This window comes from Dromaius novaehollandiae, chromosome 5 (assembly GCF_036370855.1).
Source record: "Dromaius novaehollandiae isolate bDroNov1 chromosome 5, bDroNov1.hap1, whole genome shotgun sequence".
Lineage (NCBI taxonomy): Eukaryota > Metazoa > Chordata > Aves > Casuariiformes > Dromaiidae > Dromaius > Dromaius novaehollandiae.
Genome location: NC_088102.1, coordinates 27,628,714 through 27,652,278, shown reverse-complemented (window position 1 = coordinate 27,652,278; position 23,565 = coordinate 27,628,714). Strand labels below are relative to the sequence as shown.

Genomic DNA, 23,565 nt, shown 5'->3' with positions numbered 1-23,565 from the left:
AATAATGGATAAAACTGCACATCTCTACCACAAGCCAAGCAGCCTGCCTCTGTTACTCCTTATCTTACCTTTGCAATTAGGAGGTTAATTAAAAATAAAGCAGAAAATAGGTTAGACTAAAAAAAGAACACATTTATATTACCAAAAGGTAAATAAGTTACTTCCCGAGTTAAATAAGGCAGTTATGCATAGAACTACAGCAATCTGCACAGATAAAATTAACATCCCATAACTCTGTTTAAGTAAGAGGCAATAGCATTTTCTTCAGGAAGTTCCACAGAAACAGCCAGAAATCTTGATCACTTTAAGGCCATCACCCTAGTCCAGATGACATTGAACCATGCCTACCAGATTTAACTACTACATAAACCTCCCCACGTTTACAACTATGATGCGAATATCCAGAGTCAGCCCTGAAAGACACCGTGACCAAGTCCTGTTATTTTACTTTACTGAAATATGAAAAGCTGTATTTACCTTATCTTTATTACCCACACCAAAAGCTACTTTTCCTCTCAATATAAGTTGTTAAATGATCTTGCTTGCCCAATCTACAAGATCAGGGAGATTCCTTAAACAACAAGCAACGCAATTCTTGTAGTGGCTAGGACTACCATCAAATGAAGTTTAGAAGCCCAAATTAAACCTGTGCCTGGCACGCACACACAGAACAGCCACTCCAACAATTCTCACAGCACAGTCAGCCACTGCGGGGCATGGCAGCTCTTCAACAGCTTACCAGGCATTTGCAGATTTCATTCAGAATACACAGTTACGTACTCTGAGTACAGATAAAATGTCAAACTGAAGCATTGTGAGTATTCATAATCTATTTAATAGTGGGACATCAAAAAAAGAGTACTACACATTTTTCTAGAGCACATCAGAGTTTGATTTAAGCTGTTGCAATGGATGCAGGAATTTCTCAAAAAATAGTCTTCTATGTTCTACAGTCCACAATTTACTGTATCAGTCTAATAAGTCATATCATGATATACCGTTTGTGCTAACTGGTCTGATCATCTGATCTTTAGCAAAGCATCCTTCCTCTTCCTCCCTCCACCTCAAAAATGTTGATATAGTGTCAGCCAAATAAGAAAATTTTATTGTATGACTTATTTTAGACTCTAAATTTTGTTGACCTAAGCACAATGGGAGCTACCAAGTTATACACAGCTTATGAATGATTGTTGCAGTTTAATTCTAAAAATCCTCATGCTGATACAATAAAATATTTTATACAGCGATCAATTTTTAATGCTTTATTCATTGATTAAAAGAATATACATTTAACATAAACCATACAACATCAGTCATCAATTCAAACATTCAGCTGGTTTCCTTACATTTTCTGTCAGGAGTTTTTTTTTTTTTAATCTGATCACATTTATAAGATAAAATCTCACCACATCTGGCATATACACACACTGTGCCAGTGGATTCACTCTACTGATGTACATATAAAATCCGCATGGTATGTGCTCACTGGAGACAAAACAGCGCACACCTGTCAAAAGGTCATTTTAATATAAGATGGTAAAACCATTTGTAAAACACATATAAACTTTTCCATAAATAGAATCATATCTGGACATCTGTTGCATAAATTGTGTTTTCCAAAGCTTACAATATAGCAGCCAGGTCTCAGCACTGCTGGGCACCCACGTTGGCCACTTACTTTATTATTGCAGACTGTCCTTTAAACATTAAATGCACAACATTCGTACCACTTAAAACTGGGGTCAGGTGGAAGTCTCACAGAGACCACGTCTGTACCGCGGTTGCCCTGAAACAGTTAAATCGGCTTTTAAAGCCTCTCAGATATAACAAGATTTTAAAACATACTTCATGGAATGTTCTTCATGCATCATAGCAGCTCATACCTGTGACAGAACAAGCTTTGTATTTGCTTCCTTTCCTTCCTTTACATTCACTATTCACAGTGAAACAGGTGCATGTTTGTTTAAGAGTTCTGAGGTTGCTGACTGAGCCACAGCACAGCTGTGTACCACAGGTCGAAATTCGACCTTATATATTACAATCTAGCAGTATCTGGCTGGCCAAAAGTTGGCCTGCCCCTGCCAGCATGTGGGCACTTCTTCATTTTTAATCTATTCTTTGGCAGCTGACACAGGCGCTGACAGAGAAAATCCAGTGACTTGGTTGCTAGGGATTTCACGACTAACGTTTGTTTGCAGGTGTATACCTTTGTATTGAAATCTTCGCTGTTACGTTTTTACCTCATCGGAGTGCATGTTCTTGTTTATTCTTTTAAACCTGGGCCCAAAGCTAACTTTTAAGGAAGATGGCAGAACATGAGAATAAGCTAGAATGAGTTTACAAAACAAAAAACAAACAAAAACAAAACCAAAAAAAACCCCAGAAAGACTACAGCTTATGGAGTTGATCTGCAAGTGCAAGTATCTGAAAAGCTAGTGTTTCGCACCACTGCTTAACAGCTAAGAAAAATTGCGAATGGTAGTAAGTCACACTTCAGAATCTGCATGTGAAATAAAGCAAAGTGAAAGTCTTAACAATGAACAGCCCTGGACAGTCTTCTCCTCCTGTTAAGCCTATTAAGTAGCATGCTACCAGATAAAGCAAACAAAGACTGCGTACAAATCCACTGGGCTATGGATATTAAAAAGAGTTGGCTCCTGAGCACAGAACTCCGATATAACAGTAAAATCATTCAAAATGCAGTTACTCAATAAAAATAAAGTTAGCCGGCAACCTCAGACAGCCTTTGGCTGTATATCTTTAAGGTTTGGTAGACAAGTCCATTAACCGTGAAAACCCTAAACACTGCCACTTTCAGCTTCTAAACCAATACCCGACTACGTTCTTTGATCAAGAAGTAGAATACACATATATAATTCTATATAGCTAATACTGATTAAACACAGCACAAAAGGGGTTAATTCACGCTACTGAAAAAACATAATAGGACCCTACTTGCATATGTAACCACAGGAATTGTAAATAAAAAGCTAAATGCCTTCACTGAAGCTTTGCATCTCTCTATAAAAATGACGGGTTGGCTCAGTGAAGACACTGAGCAATTCTATGTCCATGACTGCATGCCAAGGTCGACCCAATCCAAGGGACACTTGCTCAATGAGATTATGTACTGGATCCACATCCTGATCAGCCAGTTCTCCTTGGTCAAAATCAATGCTTTCTTCTGTGACTTCAAGAACTTTCAGATCAGAGCCACGAAGACGAGCAATTGCAATGAGATTATGAGCCCAAACTGTGTAACCTAGGGGAGGAAAAAAAAAAAAGAAGAAAAAAAAAGCTCCATCATTTTGTTGCAAGGCATTTTATGAAGTATTTGATACCAGAGCACCTCAGCATCTTTCCCAGCTCACCTTGTCATCTTCTATCTGGCAGAATTTGTCTGCAGCAAAGCTCTCCCTACGCCGTGCCCCTGACCCCCCCCCCCCCCCCCAAGTAATTAAGCCCCATTTTATGTTTCCTTGAGTAAAAAAGGATCAAAATATTTCAGGTAGTTTTATCAAGTTTTTCTAGATCAAGTTTTTCACCATTTGTAGAAAAGTGGACTTCTTTACTCCAAATTAAATTTTATCTACAATTTCAGACCTCCTACAATCCACTTAGTAGCATGAATAGGTAGAATGAAAATAAGTTAGCAATCCATTAAGGATTGCATAGAAGGACTGATTTTTAATTGTGCTTGTGAGAGAAAAAAAATCCTGAAGTTTCCTTTCATTGCATTAAAAATCAGAAGCCTCTCCAGGAATTAAGTCGCACTGATATAAAAAAATTACATAGACCTTGTTATTATGTCTGAAATTAAACATAATTATAAAGCTTCCCTCTCTTCCCATTAGTGTATACTAGCTCCCCTGTTTAGAAACACCTATTCCCCAGCTACCTGCTAGTTTTCTGTATGTTGGCTAAGGCGAATGCAGAGTTCCTCTTTATTCAGATGCCAAACACAAACCATCTGAGAAATTCCTTTTTCGGGAGCTCTGCCAAATTAGTCCTTCCATTGCAAAAGGAAAGACTCATTTTTGCCTTCGTTATCACTCACACAGGTGCTAAGCCTCTTGGTGACATGGCCACATGGATTCTAAGTTGCAGTCTGCACAGCATTTAAACTGGGAAAGTTAAGCTGCTGAGGAATAAAAACTAACTGTGGTTTGACCTTCAACAACGCAATTAACATATCTTGACATGTTATGACATACAATAAGATATCTCATGCAAAAATGGAGAAGGAATTTCAGGTTAGCTAAAGTAATAGATTAAAGAAAGGAGAAATTCTCATTGTGTCTTCTTTTACTTTCTCATACTGTTTAAAGGAGATGTCTGCGGTTTTCCTGTAAATGTGTTGCTCAAAGTACTTCTTGGACAAAGCAGCTTGCACACATCTCTGTGGCTCATTTCTAATGTATAAGATATTAGGAATATGTTAACTCCTGCAATTCTAATTTGCTGATTCTTCACCTCTAATAGGATATTACACCCAATGGGAAATTCAACCTGTACCAATTATATTCCTACCAGGATGTGAAGGAACTCACAACACCTTCCAGTTATCTTGACTGTAAAAGGAACTTAAAGAAGCCCTGTAGAGTTAGTGCGAGACTACAAGGGAAAAACAACTACAGCTATGTTCCCCCTGCCATCCCTGTGGTTCAGATACATGGTTTTGGGAGACCTTCTGTTCTCTGGGACAACCATCTTATTTTCAAGCTTCTCTGCTTTTAAACTCGCTCTCTTTCCAAAAGTTTTACTTGATGTTTCTCAGTAACTTGCTAGCAGCTAAAGAGCCCTTGATCAGTTGAAGTGTTTCAAAAGTAACAGGGATCCTTTCACCACAAATATCACTGAACAATGCCATGGACAGCAGCATAATTTGTCCTCCTTGACAGTACAAATTTCAGCTTTAGTTTTGCTCATGGACAGAATGAAACTGAGGGTCTCACATGTAACACTGTGTACAACAACACAAAAATCTTGAAACTCCAGAAGAAGCGATCTTTTCTCAAGAAAAAAAGAGCCTTAGTCCCTCAGGATGAGCTGGCTTTTTATTTGTATGCCAGATGGTTCCACTCTGCTACTATCCTACTCTCTTCCACCACCCCCCCCCCCCCCCAAAGACCACACGCTCTTCACCCACTTCCTTCCTTCTGCAGGAAGCATTTAAAACCCTTCAATGGCTTTCCTTTGCTCCTGAAGATGCTACCTTGTTGGGATTGATGATACTTCCCACTAACGACAGAATAAAATCTTGAGGCATCAAGACTTTATCAGAAGAAAATCTTGAGGCATCCAATGAAAAATGTTTTTAAAGCGTGCTTTCTCCTCCTCTTTTGACCAGTGACAAGTGGCAGCCAATGCTACATGTAGCTCTAAGCCTTTCTCAGAGCAAACCAAAAGCACCGAAGGGAGGAAAACCAAAGGCCCTGGAAAATAAAGAAGATAGCAGCTTCTTGTCTAAATGCAGAAAAAAGAAACCTGAGCAGTTGCAAATAAAATCAATTACAGCTCCTCAAAGACATACATAGCTTTTTATTTTTCTGAAAAAAATCTGAAAAAGCTTCTGAAGGAAGCTTGATAAGAGTCACAAAATACTTAACAAGTAGCACCAAAATTTATTATTTGGCAAACCGCAGAAAATACCAGTGTGAGGATAAGTTACTGTACTGCAGCATCACACAACATTCTAGATTTCTCTTCCTAACCATATTCTTCCTCATGGTTACTACTTAAGAAAAAATATGCTTATGCTACAATACCCAAGAAGCCCTATTAAAAGTTAAACAAAGATGAGGAGGTATTTATAAATAGCTTCTGCTATAAAGAGGGGAAAAGAATGTGAATTCCAGTATCAGAGTAAGGGTAGTATTTGGCCATTATCTCCCCAAGGTATCTAATGCATCACTCCAAAGAAAGATCCAGTAACAATGAATTGCTATACAGAATTGGAAAAGGTGTTTGCTTTCCGAATGCGCTGCACAGAGTAATATATTCTACCAAACAGACATGCACTGATATTAGACAATGATGACACTAGCTTATGTTCAGATTTTAAGTTGAGATAGTATCTTAGAAGACTTTCCTGCAGTAAGATGGTAATTTAAGATAACATCTAATTAAAAAAAAAAACAAAAAACCTCTCACACCCTCAAACTCTTATCCAAACATTAAAGACAAACTGCTAAAATCCACATTTTATATAGACCACATTTACATCATTTTATAAAATTGGTTATTTGCCTTAAGTTTGCCAGGTGATTGGAACTTCTAGCAAGTACTGTACTTGTTACAAAGCTGAATGTAAAAGTGCAAAGTTCTTTTTGATTTGAAATTATATACCTAATAGACAGGTGATATAAACCTAGCTGTGGTATTACTAGTGAAACCAATGCACTCAGCAAGGCAATCTCCTCCACATTTATATACTTTTTTTTCCCACTCTTAAAGTAGAGAAGTCTCAAATTCTGTTCACTGCCTTCATCTGCTGGCAAAGCACTACCAAGCTGCTAACAGACTCCCCCCCTCAGCCTTGGGGGATTTAACCTGTATTATTCACAAACAGGAAGCACAATCATCTCATCCTAACAGCATATGAACTCATGGTAAAATAGTATATGTTATCAGTGTTATCACTGTTATCAAATGTTATCTCATACTCAGCCACTTGGTGCAACTTCAACAGTGCATACCACTTTGAGGATAAGCCTCTTGCAACACTTCTTAGTTATCTTCCATTCTGTAAGCAATCTAATAAAATCCTATGTGACTTCTTATAAAAAGTCAGTAAACTACAAGTATATACAGAATACATAAACAATAAGCATTCATATTTTCAAACATGAAAATACTAGTATAAGATACAACAGCTTATATAGCAACTATCCAGCACACTTTTGAACACCACTCTCACTAAAACGCTATGACTAGAAAGGCTAGAGTGTTAAAATTATTTCAAAGTCACATACTATGCCCGTGCAATGCATTACCTACCATGAACAGCTAGAAGAGAGAGTCTTGTGCACCTCCAGGCTAGTAAGACAAGTGGATCTTCATTCCGGTTGTCACTAAGATCTGGGAAGCCAGACATATCTATCACATCATTCATTAGTATAAAATGAGTGAGGAACTTGTCATACTGCCTGGATATTAGATCAACAACAGCCCCTGAAACACAAGTGATGTAGCTGTCAAAGTGAATCCTCTCTAAGGGGATACTGGGCTTAAGAATCCTTAACATATCATCACTCTTGACATCAAAAGCCATTATATAGACCCGAAGATTAGTGCTGTTGCGTGTCAACGCCTTCCAGTTCTCATCTTCTGGCATACTGTCCAAGGACTTGTGCATTATGGAAACACTGTGGACCAGAAGAGACAGTCGATGCAAAGGCACATGGTTGCTATCAGCCAGGACTCTTGCCATTTCAGCTGTAAAATCACAGAAATCCAAAGCGAGCGAACGCAGATTCACAAAGCGCTCCAATTCAACCGCAGTGATAAGAGTGGTATTACCAGGGATGTGGTTGTCCAATAAGCTCAGATGTTCCATGGTGTTGGCTATGGGGTTTGATAAGGAGGACAATGATGTGGGAGTTACTATTTGTAGCATAAACCCACAAGACAGCCATTTCAATTGCCTGCTATTGCCTAATATCTCTTCAAACAGCTGTTGTATTCTGCAAGTAAAAAACAAAACAGACGATGATCCTATTAAGTATGGTTTAGTCTTACCAATTGCATACCAATCTATTTTTTACTCAAGAATTATTCTTCTTTCATCTATGACCTTATTCTGCAGGAAGGTGCTACTATTAGGGTTCTTGTGAACTACAAATTTTAGAGACCGACTCTGCAGACCTCCCATAGCGATTTAACCTTCACTGTACTTAAAGGGTTAAAATTGTAAACTATCTTGAAAAAAAACCTGTGTCTTTTGAAAAAAGTGGTGCCATCTCAACCTTCATTTCCCATTTCCCAGCACACATTTTAACACCCTCCCACACACATTTTAAGGTTATGCAAATATAAAAACCTTTTAAAACAGTTTGTATTTTCAAAAACAGTTTTTCATATTTGCGTAACTTCTCTAGGACTGCAAATTCAGTTTGACAAGAAAGCTGTTTTCACTGAAAAGCTGGAGAAACTTGGTTTTGGAGCTAAGTCAGAATGATCTGAAACTAAGTGCTTGATTTTGCTCATTAAAGAACAAACACATAACAAGAAGATTCCTGAAATAATTCTGAACACACATCTGACTGGCTTTTCAAGTGTCAACAGCTTCAAGTTATACCACTACAACTTGGACCTGGTAACATTTCGATCTCAAATATCAGTGACAGATGAAACCATTTATTGTATAGTATGATTATTATGCACTTATTGTGATCCATCCCACCTCTCTTACCCCTTACTTTTTAAATGAAAGTTCTTTGGAGTTAGGTATTTAATTCAAAAAGGCAACATAAATATTTTAAAGTAAGAATCTGAATATCAACTTCTAGTAGTAGAGTCAAACTCCACAAGTGTCCCCTAAAGAAGTATTTCTCAGTCTTCATTCCACAGCTGCTAAGGCACAGAAGAGCCCTCCTGCCCAAGAGACAAGCATTCTTTGAGCACATACATTCCAGGATGCATGTACAGATGACAGCTGAATCTCAAACCCTGGCCAGCGAGAAGGGAAGTTCATCATTTAGAGGAAGCAATTGAGCCAGGCTAAAAACAATTTTACAAAGTTATTATTTTTATTCAAGTATCTTTAATCGAGACAGCGTCCAGACAAAATTAAAGGCCTGTTTAGCCCAGTATCCTAACTGACAGCAGAGAAATACAAAAGCCTTAGGAAGAGTGATAGAACAAGGGAAGCACACAGTGATACTTCTCAAAGATTTCTACTCGTTTTCAAAAATTTGCAAACTCAAGATGTCCTAAATCAGAGGTGGCTTTATGTATTTAGTAACCCTCACTGGGACCTCACTTCTGTGAACTTGCCCAGTCTCCAATTTGAGCCCCATAAGCTTTTGGCAGCCAACACATCCAGTAATAAGGAACCCGGAGGAGAGCAATGCCTCCTCTTCTTGCTTGCTCAGAACCCATCACCCACTCCCTTTGATGTCCTATAGTTTTTCTATTTCAAGAAAGTTAACAAATCAATTCTTATTGACCCTCTGCTTTGTTTTCACATGTGCTCTTCCTTCTCCCGGGAATTCACTGGGTTTGCAAGGCATGACTTTTCGTTATAAGTAGAACAGTTGCTGTAGTTTTATTGTATTTATCTATGTACTCATTCATTATATGCCAAAGAATATTTTCTACTGTTTTGCCTAGTGTAGTCATCAGACTTAAAGTCTATAGTTCTTCCAGATCTTTCCTTAAGATTTTTTTAAATTAAGGACTGGGATGTGGCAGCTGTGACAAATTAAACAGGGTTTTAAACAACAGGTTAAAAGTCACAGACAAAGTAGTTCTGCTATTTTATTCCTAAATTCTTTTAGAATTGCGATGAGTGCTGTTTGATTCAATATGCCATTCAATTTTGTCAGTTTGTTTCAAAATTATTGCTACCAGTGCTTAAATTAGAGGCAGATCCTCTGATGACCTCCCAAAGAGAAAATTTCTGCCATGGGAACCTCTCTAATTTCTTCCACAACAAACACAAAGACTCTCCCCCCTCTCATCATACGTATCTATGAAAGACACTGTAACAGTTGCAGCAATGGCATACTTTAATTGGGAATATTCCAAGTAGTCAGTCTTAACAGAGCATGTAATATTTTACAAAACTATTGAAAAGATGACAAAATAATTCTGAGATGCAAATGTTCAGTAGAATACTAGCATCTATACCTCACTGTACTAAAAATCTATTTAAAAACATGCTTCTGATGTAACTTAAAACATCTAAGCTTAAAACACTATTGCTCCAGTATTTACGGAATTTAACAAAGAAAAGAAACATGCAATAAAAATAACTACAGCTGTACAGTTCTGTAAGTAAGAATCATGTTAAAAACCTTTTTTTTAAAAAAAGAAAGAGATACTGATTTAATGCTATGTACCTTAACTGCTTAGGGCTAGCACTGAAGTATTTACAGAAGTAGTTAGATTTGTGCTGGTAGTGTACCAGTCCATAAGTCCTACGAAAACTTTCTAGCCACCTTTCCTCAGTTCTTCACCAGTTCAATAAGAAGATATCAAACATGACAATATAGAACATTTAAAGATCACTCTTGGATTGCTTTAAATACTTGCCTTACAGGTTAGTAAAAGGCCAGAAAGGAAGCTGAATATCAACCAGGGGCTATTAATTTCAACAGATATCCTAAGGGCTTTTTTCCTCTTGTACAGAACTCATGCATGTCCTATTTATATAAACAGGCTGCACCTACTTGCAGTTTACAAGAACAGATTGAACTGTGTTCCAAACTTTAGACACATGAAGTGAATCCTTGGAATTAGCACCTATTTTATTATCATACTAACTTGTATTTCTACTCCTAGCATGTAGTGCAGCATCCATTCTAACTTACAGATGATTATCTTAAAGCTCATTTACAAGACTTTACAGAACTCTGCTTTAGTAAATATAACACAAAACGTAAGCTAAGCTCAGCACATGCAAGAAACAAAATTTAACCCGGTGACTGCTCAGCAAAAGTAATTAGTTCTCTTTGCTCTCTGCAAACAGAAAGTAGTTATGTTTTGAGATGCTCACCATCAACCTGAAGCCTACTAATGACCATACAAGAGGAAACTATTTAAAAAACAAAAACTCATGAACTACACTACTTTTACAAATAACGAATCAAACGACACAATTTTCAGAGTCAGAAGACAGACCAAAGCCTGACTAGGCAGGCTGAATTACCATTTAAGCCCAGAAAACAGTCCTACCAGTACTGAAATGCATTGATGGGCCTGGACAGGAAGCAAACATATTACTAAGGTCCATATGGTGCCCATTTGCTTAATTAAAGACTATCAATCAAAGTGTTTTGTTTAGTAACAGAGGCTAAACTAGTTCTTTTGGAAACCAAACTATCTGAACCACACAGATCAATCACGAAAAGCAGATTTCAGAAAGCAAAGTTTTTAAACAACTACTCTTTATTCAGCTCAAGACGAATGTACTGTTTATGCTGAGCTTCCACATAGTAATGAACTGAGTCGTAAAGAGAATTTTAGAAAGTAACCAGAGACATTCACACAAAATGGAAAAAGAACAAGCATTACAAAATCCATGCATTGTACATGCTGATCACTGCAAAAGTATGTTTCTGAAAACACGGTCCAAGGCCTCCCCTTTCCCAGCACAATTCTGAGCCTTCACTTGATGGGGCATACTAATGGTTCTGTGCTTAGGTTTCAGCCCTGGTCTGCTGGACCCAGGCCAATGCTGTGGACTGAAGGCAGTGCCATGTTTTCTTCGCTGACGGCTTTAACTGTAGGAAGCTCATGGAGCAACTAGTATAGTTTACTACCATACGGGTTCCAAAATCTTCAACTATCAACAGCACACTGTGTCTGTAAGTTGCGCAGAACCTTTTGGTGTTAGTTAGCAGTAACCATGTTTAGTATTTTAACTAATCTAAACACCCAAGTGCAAGAGACAAGACTAAGAAGCCATAAAGATTTACTTCCTGAAGTACATGCTACTAATGCAGATGATGTTTTCACTGTTAGCTTTTTTTTAATTTAAAAAGGAACTAGCAGGTCCCAAACACACTGCTTTATTCCAGCAAAAACAAACAAAAGAGGTAGCATTTATTTGCTCGTTCCAGTATGTACAAAGGTCAGTATCTATGTGAAAGACTAACTTCAAACTAGATAATTAATGAGTTTTCAATGGCTTATGGCTCTGAAGTATGCATAATACTTTCTGTTACTTGAGTATGTTTAACAACATACTCAGCTGAGAAAACATCTGCTTATGTGGTTCTTTAAGTCCCTTGGCAATGATATGATCATACTTTTTTTTTTTTTTTTTTTTTTTACATTTTCCACAAAGAATACTGAGAAAGGAGCTTTTATCAAACTACTGTCTTTTACCCACACACAGCACCACTGTACATATGTTCGACAGAATCTCAGATTGCTATAATTTCTGCATTATAAGCATAATAGGATAACAAAGACACAGGATGTGATACATATGTGTATTTGCATTGTTTTGCAAATTTAAGTCAGGACCAAATAATTAATTTGACAGTTTGTGTTCACATACACACACCAATCTGATAAAATATGTAGGCTAACCCTAAAACTGCTAAAAACACAGTAAAGTATAGCCTCAAGGGAAGCTGTACTTATTCCACTCCCAAACTACTGGGAGAAAGATTTTTAAGCTGACAGATTAAAATGATGGTACTTGGGTTTTATCTCTATAGAAAGCTTCAGCAGAACTGCTGAACTAGTCAACTTAGCATCACTCCTCTGTGGTAATTTATTCTAGACATCAGCAGCTTTTAAAATCGTATTTGGCCATTTCCAAAAGAACTATCTATTCTGATTATAATCAAAGACTGCACTGTAGTTTAATTACAGCAAGCTATAATACACCTCTGAACTAAACAAGCAAGTTGTGAACTAAGATTTCCAAGGAATTCTGCAAATACGTAGCCTAGTTCTGAGATACAACTCAAAATAATGTTTGTATTTATGTCTTCTTTCAGGTCTACTTGCTGCATTTCCTCAATATTCTGTTGCTCTGCATATACTTGTGAAACACATCAGATGACTTCCTTTTCTAATTTCTTCATGTACTCTGAGAATAAAAGTAATAGAGGTACTGCTAACAAATCTCTGTCCCTCCCTCTTCCCTCATTGCTATTAACATAATATTGTTTCTAGAACACAATGAAAACAGGAAAGAAAGGATTCTCACCCTGCTGGGAAGAAAAAAAGCCACAAAACCAGAATACTTCATGGAAGTACTAGGAACAAAAAATAAAATACAAATAAAAAAAAAATCAATTCAACTTAAGAATTTATATTCTCATCCTATTAAAAGACTTGAAGCTTTCTTAATCAAGTATCTCAGAAATGAAAAACTTTTCTATTATTTGTTTTTATTATTTTAATGTTTTGATAATTTACAAACAGAACTTACTGCTTAATTTTTTTGCCATCAGGGTCAACCTTGCCGAGGTATGTATTTGATATACTTCCATGTTGCTGCAGAATGCTTATATCCCCAAAGAGACTTAATTTCTGGAGGTTCCTATAAAACAACAAAACAAAAAGAAATTTTTATATAAAGCCAAACAACTGTGGCAATCATTCTGCATAAGTCAAACACATTCAGCAAGAACACATTATTACATGGAACACATAGGCTGTTCACAGAAAGATCCTACTGTCCTGGAGTATAGGCACACAAGGAACTCCAAAAAACAAAACTGAAGTGCAAAGGGGAAGAGGAATACATGAACTGCTGAAGCCAGCTGTAAGAACAAATGCCAGTTTTTAGTCACCATAGAGGAATATTTTTAGCAGGCCATCACAATAAAGAAAACTTCTACCAACGTAAGCGCTTTTACAAACCTTTTAGCATCACAGATGAAACTGTCAAATACCTATTCCTTTTAACATCTAATACTGCCCTTAATGCCTAAGCATAACGCACCTGCAAGCAAACCCTGTCTAAGCACCTGCGTACTGCAGCTGGGATATAAGTAGGGGTCCTGACATCTGCCTCACTGGAGGCAACACAAACCTAAGGCACAAAAGGTAAAGCCCTCCACACCTCAATCAGTGTTGAATTTATGCCGTACTAAAGTAGTGGAAGCTATTCTAATATTTTCCAGCAGTCACTAGAAGACGTTTATTGGTCTACCATGACACAATTTTCATTTTTAGAAGGAATACCTAAAAAGTGAAAGAGCTGCCTCTTTAGTTTATGCTGGACTTGTCTCAGTGTGCTAGAGAGACCATTTCCCTTTCCCCAGTACCATTAGCTTTTCTAACTTGCATCTTTTCTATCCTCCACAAAACAACATGAGACATGAAAGTGACTGTAGTTTTAGAGTAGTTGTACCATTCAAAGACTGGTTTACATTTGATAGTTAGTATGGCAGGAACACCAGTCAAATTACTGCAAGATAGTGGACCAGTCAACGGCTGCAAGAGTTAAAGTCATCTTAAGCAGCAGATACCAACTAACCTGCAGCTGACCAAAGAGGTGAGTTATATAAACTCTTATTTCTACTGGCTTACACATCATTGTTAATTCTTCAGATTAGTTTCTAGGAAAATACAACACAATTGCAGCACTTAGAAAGCCTAGAGAAGCTCTGGTGGCAGTTCACTACCTCTGGAGTAGGAGTAGATATTTTACCAACAGGAAAAAACAGGACATATCAATGGTCAAATTCTACATTTTTAAGTAATTATGAATTGCAATCTGTAAGAGGATTTTTTTTTTTTTTAATAAATTTTAATTTTCCTGTTTTGAAGCATCTGTATTAAACAACCTTACTCCAGTTTCCGGAAAGCTATTCACTAGTTGCATCTGCTACTTATCTTCTCTCCCACTGAGAATATTTTGGCCTTTCTTTTCCTCAAAAGCTGTAGAAGACAGCCTGGTATGACAGGGAATACAGCAGAAATATCCACCTAGCGTCAAAGATAGTGTTCACAGCCAGTACTATAATTAAACCTTTATTTTCCAATCTCAGTGACTTAATTCTGAAAGCTCAGAGACAAAATGCAATCTGCAGAATCATTCTGAATCACCTACAGACTTACATCTTGCACAGTACTTTGTTTTGTGCTACCCATACCCCCACTGAATGCTGCTGTGTCACTTGTTATTTTAAAGCCACTGAGACACAGGACTCATGAAACACTACTTACTAGTATCTTGCAGTTTTGCTCCTCCTATTCCACTGTTCCATTTAATGCAGTACAGAGATACAAGGAAAAGTCATCCCTCAAAACTTAAGCAATGAAAACATTAACGATTTTTCCAATTATAACACAGTTTTTACCATCAACAAATCTGATCACGGTTCAATTCAGTATTAGATTTTTGTTACTATTCATCGTGCCATATAATCTCTGTGGCATTCTGCTTCCCTCTCATCCTTATTTCACAGAGTTAGTAAAGCCACTGCTATTTAAATAAAAGTATTTTGAAGTAACTGTCATTTTTCACTATAAGTCATAGCAGCATCTTAATTGTATGCACTATCTGCACACATTGCTGGGGAGAAATAGTCTTTTGGATTTATAAACAGTATTTTTCACTAGCTCAAAAAGCATACTGTATTATTAAGTATTAAGCTTCCTACTATGCTCCATCTTCAGTTTTGCTTTTGGTTTTTTTTGAACACCCATTCTGCACTTTCCAATGGAAAAAAAAATCAAAATGGCCTTGCTAACATTCAACATAAATACAGAAGTAAGGCACTTGTTCTACTATTTACATTATTTTTTGCCAATTACAGCTGCCTGCTCCAACCGATAGAATTGTTGAAGAATCTTAAATACTGTCTTGAGTGATAACACAGATTTTTGGTGGCTCTTCAAAATAAATACTTCATTGAAATACCATAGTTTTACTGTAATCTGGATTTTTGTTTCCACAGTGAAGATCAAACAAGTCAAACAAATAAATACACTGTAGAGGAAAGGGCAAAAAAACATACTGAGACCTTCCAATTTTCTTTTGTGAGCAGCTAGAGGAGAGGCTATACCTCAGGATTTCACAGTTACATAAAGAAGGAACGCACAGAAATTTCCTACTGCATGATCAATTGTTGCTTACGAGCTACTGTATACACTGAAATGACTCACAGAAAGTTTGTCACCCTCCCACCTGCCATTCAGTTAGAATTTAGTCCTGAAAGATCGGTTTGTGAAGGCACAGATGATCAGGAGCCCCCAAGAGACAGTAAGACACAACTTGTCCCTCCAGATCCTATTACAACATGCACTTTAAAAAAAAATAGAAATGTAACTAGAATACCAATGATTTAACAGTATACGTTTTAATTTTGCTGCATTTGCTGTCATAAAGGCAGTAGGTCAAACTTATTAGCCAATGGAAGAGTTACTTCTAGATCACTATAAGCATTAATATAATGCTTTTTAATTAAATAAATTGTTTAATTTTAGAGCTTGGCCAAATCCTCTTGGTTCCAGAGCTATTAAAGCAGTATTTTGGAGCAATATGCTGTCACTCACAAAACAAAGTTTGTGGTGACTTGAGCTCTATGCAAATATGAACTGGACCTAGAATATATCTTTTTGGATAACTGACTGCCAGCAGCAACATTAGTCAGAATATTATCAGTGGTTTTTAACTGTTTGACTGCACTTAGTTCAGTTCCTTAAATCCTTCCAGTCATAATTAGCAAAGGTTGCTTAGAAATATTTTTCCAGAGACTTAATATGCAGATTTCTAAGCAAATCTGCAACTTCATACTGTTGAGAAAGTACATGCTTCTAGTAGCAGAAATATATATCATTGTCATCCCGTACAAAGAGAGTATCTAGAAACTGCATTAATTTCATGAGTAATATGACAAGTCTTGCCCTAGGTTCCTTTGGTATTATAAATCCCCAAAGAGGCTTCTAAAGAACATCTTTTCTTGAAGGGTGGCGGTGGGGGTGTTACTGTATTGTTTAATAACTTTATAACTATGCAATCTTGTTGTGGGCTTAAAAGAGCAGCACCCAGTTTTACAAAATTTGATTTCTCTTTAGTTCTGAAGTGCAAGAGGGAAATTCTGTCCATTTCTCTGCCAAATAGCCATCTTAAGACCTGACAGGAGTTATGAATGAATCATCCCGTTTTAACTTAATTCCAAAAGGAATCAATTTACTGTGATTTAAGTTACTAGAGAAGTTAAAAACCTCCATTTCCATTATTTTGGAAGTTGAATAGCTATCCCATGTACAATGACATACTGCAAACATAACAAGGAAATATTAATTATCCTTGCGTTACAGATGAATAAACAGAAACAAAGGGATTGGATTACAGTCATACCATAGACCAGTGGTACAGCTGAGGCGAGTACAGGTATCAATGGACAGGCAAAAGCAGCAGCCAGTAGGCCACAACACCTTCAGGTTAGAGATACTGTCACAGTAAGAATCAAGCTGCAATTTGGCATAGGTTAGTTTTCCTTCTTACCTCATTTCAATTTTAAAACTCTACTTGTTAAACTAAAAACAAAAGTCTTCAATGCTCTATATGCAGAATAATCAGCTACTTGTAGTTACTTGCAAGAAAAAGAAAAGGCGGGGAGGGCATCAAAACAGACTAAAGCGTGTCTATTCAAGAGGGGGAAAAAAAGAGTCTATGTAGAAAGTAATTTTGAATAAAATGTGGAGTGTTTCATGTAAATTCTCCCCACACACACACTTTTCAATTGCTCATCAAAAAAAGCCTGCTGTAATAACCAGGTATTCTGTGTTCCCCAGTCACACATTATTCATTTCAAAACAAAAGAGCAGAATGCAAATGATTTGAAGACATCAAAAAAACACAGTAATGTAAAATCCTATCAAAGTTGATAACTTTTTACCTGTATCTTACCACTGGAATTATATTAATCTACTGGAGAATAGCTAATGGAGAAGCAATTATTTCTACTGAGTATTTTACAGTAGTCTTGAGCAGTGCAGTGCATACAGAGTCTGCAAAAATACCCTTAGAAAACAAGTGTCCTCATACAAGTTTCTAAAAAGGCCATGGAGAATGAATCTTTTTCAAAAGAAAAAGTATACCAAAAAGACTGTTCACAATGCATTTAATTTTGACAGTCTCATATTGTAATGATACGGGGGGGGGGGGGGGGGGAATAGTTTGTTCAATGAAAAACCCACATAATAGTTTCTGGAGATTATTTATTTAAAAATTCCAACTTCATGTTGCTGTATTTGCCTCAGATCTGATAAGTCACCAACACCACTTCACCATTTTTCATATATGACATGAGTTGGATTTCCCAAAGCATCAACAGCTAAGCAAAAGCTTCTTAAAAGCAGAACAGCATCACGGGAAGGCTAATGAAGACAGACAGTCACCATTCACACACAGAGGATTCACAGGGCAAGAAATAAATTATACAGAAAGGTGAGCCTGGACCAATGAGTCGTTTCCAGAAATTAGGTTTGTAACTCTCAACCATCAGTTACACCACAGGACTGGCAGCGCAGAGGAACTGAAAGTGAGACTTCATGCATCACATTTGCATCCATCTAGAACCAACGAGGAATTGCATTTGAAGTTCTCTTACTACAATTCAAAATAAAGAAAGAAAAGCCTCTAACTACTCTCTAATCCCTCTGAAATCAAAGATGGGTGGTGGCCATACCATGATGCAATTGCATGATAGTTTTCCAATAGCCATCCAGAAGTTTTAACTCAGTCTAGTTACACCCCAAAATATTTGCAACCTATTTTCTAGATAGGTGGACCTTTATGCATGCAGAGGAGAAATAATATTAACCATTTCCTATCCTGAAATCTGCATGGCTTTCCAAACACATCACTACCTAACCATAATAACTTCTTGCTTTTCTGTCTCAGTTGCTGTCTAGAGGCCATGTACTATGATGATCTCTGAACAGATTAAAATATAGACAGATATCTTCACATTCACACAGGATAAAGAGCGTTTAAGTGTTTTCATTTTAAAGAGCTCCAACCTGAGGAAATTATCTAAGTCAAAATAAATCTGTGAAAGAGCAAGACATAAACACATCTTAAGTCTAAAGCACAGGACAAGACTTCTATTATTTAAGTTTAACGTGTTTAAGAAAATCCTAAATGAAATTATTTTTGTAATAAACAAGTGACAACTTTATCTTGTTTAAAGCTGAGTCAAATCCCAGTTTATCAGGTAACACAAGAGCTGGCATGGAAGCTCAGCCTTAAAACACGCTGGAAGCGTTAAAGTGTTTTAGTAAGAGCAGTACCTTCCTCCCTCTTCCCCCAGAAAAACGCCATCAATACTACAATTATAACTCTCCCATTATTTTTTCACAAGCTTCCTTTTTCAATCACGTAGGACAGGTCCCAAAAGATCTCCTGTTTCACATCAAATTCAAATTCCCAGCTGTGACTTGCTACATCTAACTGCATTCCCCCTCCCTCGAAAAAGATAACCAAGTTTCCACAGTTTCAACTATATTTACCAACTAACCGTCTGCATTTACATTCGTCTTTACGCTACGGAGCGGGGTAAAGTGATGTGGTTTTCAGCTCGGCAGGGACCTGCAGGACCTCAGCAAGCCGCTTTTGCAGGCTCACCCGCTCCGCGCCGCTCCAGAAAGCTGCCTCGGGGCAGAGGCCACCGCCGGCCTCCCCCCCGGGCGGGCCCGGCCGCCTTCTGCGCGGGAGCGCGGCCCCCTCGGGCTGCCGCCGGCCGGCTGCCTCCGCCCGCTGCCCCGCGCCGCCTCCCTCCCCCACCCCCGCCGGCAACCGCCGGCCCCGCGGCGGGAAACTCCCTCGGCGGCGGGGGCCGCCGCGCCCCCGGCTCGCCCCGGCGATACCTGTTGTTGCGGACGCTGCTCAGCACGCACAGCACCAGCTCTAGGTAGGTCCTCAGCAGGTCCAGCCAGCGCGGACACAGCGGCGGCGGCGGCGCCTCCCCGTCGGCCGCCGCCGCGGCGCCCTCGCCCGCCCCGCCGCCGCCGCCGCCGCCGCCGCTGGGGTAGTTGTCGGCGGCGAACTGGACGCGGAGCTCGCGCACGAACCAGCCGCACTTGCGCATGAGGAACTCGAGGCGCGGGCGCTCCGCCGGCGAGACGCGGAGGCTGAGGCGGAGGCGCGGCCAGAGGGCCGGGTAGAAGAGGCACTCCCGCCAGTGCGAGCAGGCGGCCGAGGCCCGCAGCCGGTCCGGGCCCGCCAGGAAGGAGAAGATGTGCACCACCAGCTCGCTGGGCAGGGAGCCGGCGCCCACCGCCTCCCCGCACACCGACATGCCTGGCGCCGGCCCGAGCCCTGCTGCTGCGGCAGGCGGCGGCCCCGGCCTCGCCTCCGGCTCCTGCGACAAAAACAACAACATCAATGACAAGGCGGAGGGGGCGGGCGCCGGCCGGGACGCGGTTACTGCCGGGACGCACCACCCGCGCCGCCTCCGGGGGGGCGAGAGGCGCAGCGGGCCCTACCACCGCGCCGCGGCGGGGGACGGGCAGCGCTGCCGGCCGGCGGGAGGCGGGGCCTCTCCCCCCGCCCGCGCCGAGCCGCCGCGGCCCTACCACCGAGCGGCAGGGGGGAGGCGGTGAGCACGCAGCCGGCACCGAGCTCGGCTCTCGCAGGGCGAGGCGGGCCGCGGAAGGAGGTGAAGCCACCCCCGGGCGGGGGGGGAATGGAACGTACCACCCGTTCGAATGGGAGGCGGGGCCGGAGCAACGGCCCCGGCGCGGGGCGGGGCGCTAACCCCTTCGTGCCCGCGCTGCTGCGGCCGGCAGCAGGGCCGTGAGGGGGGCGGCCTCCGCGCCCCGCCTCCCCCCCCGCCCCTGCGGTGGGGGGGCAGCCGCCCTCCGCGCCAGGCTCCGAGCGCAACGGGAAATGGCGGCGATGGGCCGCGCCCCTGTGCCAGGGTTCTGCCCGCCTCGACGTGGCAGGAGCGCGGCGCCGGGCCGAGGCGGCGGCTGCCGGCAGCACCTGGCCGCCGCGCGGGGGAGGTGACGCCCGGCGAAGGAGCGCGTCGGAGCTACCGGCGGCGGGAGAAGCGTCCTCCCGCCACCGCGCTGTGGCAAGGAAGGGAGGGAAAAAGAGGAAAAAAAGCGCGAAAAGGATTTCGACGGAGGGCGGGCATGAGTGTTCCTGCCGGACCCGCGCTTCGATGTCGGCAAACGCAATTACCTCACCAGGATGCTGGCCCTGGCTGCGGAGAGTACGCTGACTGCGCAGGAAATGCTAAGCATGACGAGGAGGTGACTTGTGATGAAGGCTGGCGGCGGTCCTGCCGTGAAACACTAGGAAGTGATCCAGTGCTCTATTTTCAGATCTTATCTCAGTTTCTTAAGGCTCGCGGGCTTTGTAATACCCATTCCAACATCACAGGTAGGAGCGGAAAGATGCTTCTCTTGTGCAAATAGACTTAGAAAGATTTCAAAAATCTGTTAAGTGTTGATTCTGCAAAGGCTGAACATTAAAGTGAATTTAATCTCCATTGTGCATGTAAGCTTTATGAATTTACTTTTAAACCTTATTGACATAAATGAAATCCAATACTGCCTATATCTTGTTATAATATGCAGTTTACCTAATAGTGTACATTAGTTCAGAAATGTACACACAAAAGATGTGCTAAGAGAAATAAATCCTGTTTGCGTTCAGAATATTGGGTCCCATTATAAACAGACTTATCAACAGCCAAACATACAACGTATCTCTCCATTCACTCCATCCTTAATCATTTTCCCTGTCTCACAGTAGGGTTGAAAAAATAGTATTCTACTTCTTGAATCTGTTCACGGGGGAAATGAATCTGAATCTCCTGTTTGTCCTTGATTAGGGATCTGCATCCCAAAGCAGCAGATGTTATTGAGAAAGTAATGTAGGAAATTCCCAGCTGGGCAATTCCTCTCCTGTCAGGGACCAATGCTGTTTCACATGCTTGTGTGAATGCTGTGAACCTGTATAAATGCCTCGGGGAAGCACTGTGTTACTATCACTACAGATTGGCCTATCAGATTACCCCTCAATTCCTCAGGCAGTAAAGATGCAGGAGATAGAAAGTTTGGAAGCAGCTGAACTCATCTGGCTGAACTCAGGAAATGAAAGGAAGTTATGCTCTGTATTTTAATATCTGTTCAACAACTACACTGCTGGGCTCATGAGGAGTCAAAGGACTTCTGAAATTACCAAATACCTTTATCTGAATGTAATCGGTAACTGAGTTTTACAGTTCAGTACCTGGGATTACTGAAGTGACATCAAGACAAAATGGTTTATGAAGCTACTAGTTCTGCATTCCAGGTTACCTTTGTTAGATTTTATTGGATCAGCAATTGTAGCATGCTGGGATCATGCCTCATAAAACAGACAGCTTGCATGGTCATGTACTCAGCTTCTTCAGCTTACTGAGGTTACGCTAAAAATTCAAGCACGGTACTTCGTACCTGCAGTTTTGTAGACTTGAATGGGTCTGTTGAAAGCTTCAGGTCACCTCAGCTGTAGTTAAGCAGTCGGATGTTAATAGTGCCAGCCCTTGTGAGGTCGCTGACTCCATCCCTCTGTGTGGCCCCTGATGCCCAGCCAACCGAAGCTATAAGGCTGCCAATTCAGGATGTTAAATCACGGTTTTCTCTGCCACTGGCATCAGAAACATGCTTCCACTTGACTGGGAGTTGATTTCAAGGTGCAGGCTTACGTGAGTACTAAGTAACTGCAAACTGATGGAATAATATCTAGAAAAAAGATTGTTATCTAACTTGCTTGCAGACTTTTAGGAAACCACTGCTCTGTTCCAGCACCTGTTGACCAGCTGGTCAAGGTTTTTTTTATTGAAGCACTAGGCTCTTAGCCCTCCATAAGCTGAACAATTAGAGCTGAGGAGGATAACCTGCCTGAATCTTTAAGCTGCCAATCTAAATTTTTCATACGACTGAAAGGCATGGGAGCCACAGAGAGGCTGAAAAGGAAGATCCAGATACAGTTCACAGGCAGGAGATGACAATGATTTTCTAGGAAGTGACCACTGTGGATCAGAACTGTGCTGCGCATGCAGCCGAGTCCCAAGTAACCGGGCTTTGCCAGCCCCAGCAGCTCCTGCTGGCTGGTTTCCACACAGCTGGGGATACTAATTACTCAGCAGTGCAGATGTCAACACAGGCCTGCTAGCACTCATTCAGCACAACTCTGGCACAGGAGTCAGGAATCACATTTGTTTCTGCAAAGCTACAGACTAGCTATAACCAAGTTAAAAGTTTACTGGACCTGAAGGTCACCAGTTCAGCAGCTAACGTCAAGATGAAAGGCTGTCAGCGCTGCTGGTTCAGCAGTTCTATCCTGCTAACCTAGAGATACCAAGATAAGGCTAATGAGCAAAAAACTAAGGTACAGGCTTTTGCAATTATTCACTCAGTCCCTTCTTGTTTGTTAGGTGCATTGTTAAGACATGTTATATTTCTGGGTTTACTAACCTGATATGCTTCACTTGATGAGCTGCTGTGAACTCAACAGCTCTCCAGGAGCTTGTTTCTGGAGCAAAACAGAAATGGAAACTAAATACTAATGGGAAATGAGTGCTTTTGCACATGCGGTAATAAGCTGAAATTATGTCTTTTGTGCTGATTTATATTGAGAAAAAGGTAAGTGCAGCAGTCAACGCCTGAACTTGACTGTAAGCTTCCTGCATAATCTTCACCTGTAGAAAATTCTCCAACTCAAAAGGGTATTTTAAGATGAATCACACAGGAAGCACCACAGCCCTAGTAGGGACCCGAATGGAAGCAGCAGCCGGCGTGGGAGGGCCCTGCTCGGGAGAGCAGGCAGAGTGCCGCGCTCCCGCTCCTGCGTCCTCCAGCGGCGAGGGACACAACACGGCGGCCGCTCCGACAGCACTCACGCACGTACCGGGCGGACACCGGCCC

At 40.7% G+C, this 23,565-nt stretch overlaps 1 protein-coding gene across 3 annotated transcripts; it reads right to left on the bottom strand.

Moving 5' to 3' along the window:
* Positions 1-1,247: 1,247 nt before the first annotated feature.
* Positions 1,248-23,525, bottom strand: FBXO33 (F-box protein 33). Of its 3 annotated transcripts, XM_064512338.1 has the most exons (6): positions 23,116-23,525; positions 20,831-21,067; positions 19,513-20,006; positions 13,115-13,225; positions 7,000-7,685; positions 1,248-3,262 (listed from the first exon to the last, which is right to left on the bottom strand). In XM_064512338.1, exons 3-6 carry the CDS (start codon positions 19,941-19,943, stop codon positions 2,991-2,993), a joined length of 1,500 nt encoding a protein of 499 aa, XP_064368408.1. In that variant the 5' UTR covers positions 19,944-20,006; positions 20,831-21,067; positions 23,116-23,525; the 3' UTR covers positions 1,248-2,990. The 3 variants fall into 3 exon arrangements, 2 of the variants coding, with proteins under 2 accessions (XP_064368408.1, XP_064368407.1); XR_010389364.1 differs by lacking the exons at positions 20,831-21,067; positions 23,116-23,525 and adding an exon at positions 5,216-5,435 and having other exon boundaries at positions 3,045-3,262; positions 19,513-20,193; XM_064512337.1 differs by lacking the exons at positions 20,831-21,067; positions 23,116-23,525 and having other exon boundaries at positions 19,513-20,183.
* Positions 23,526-23,565: the final 40 nt, after the last annotated feature.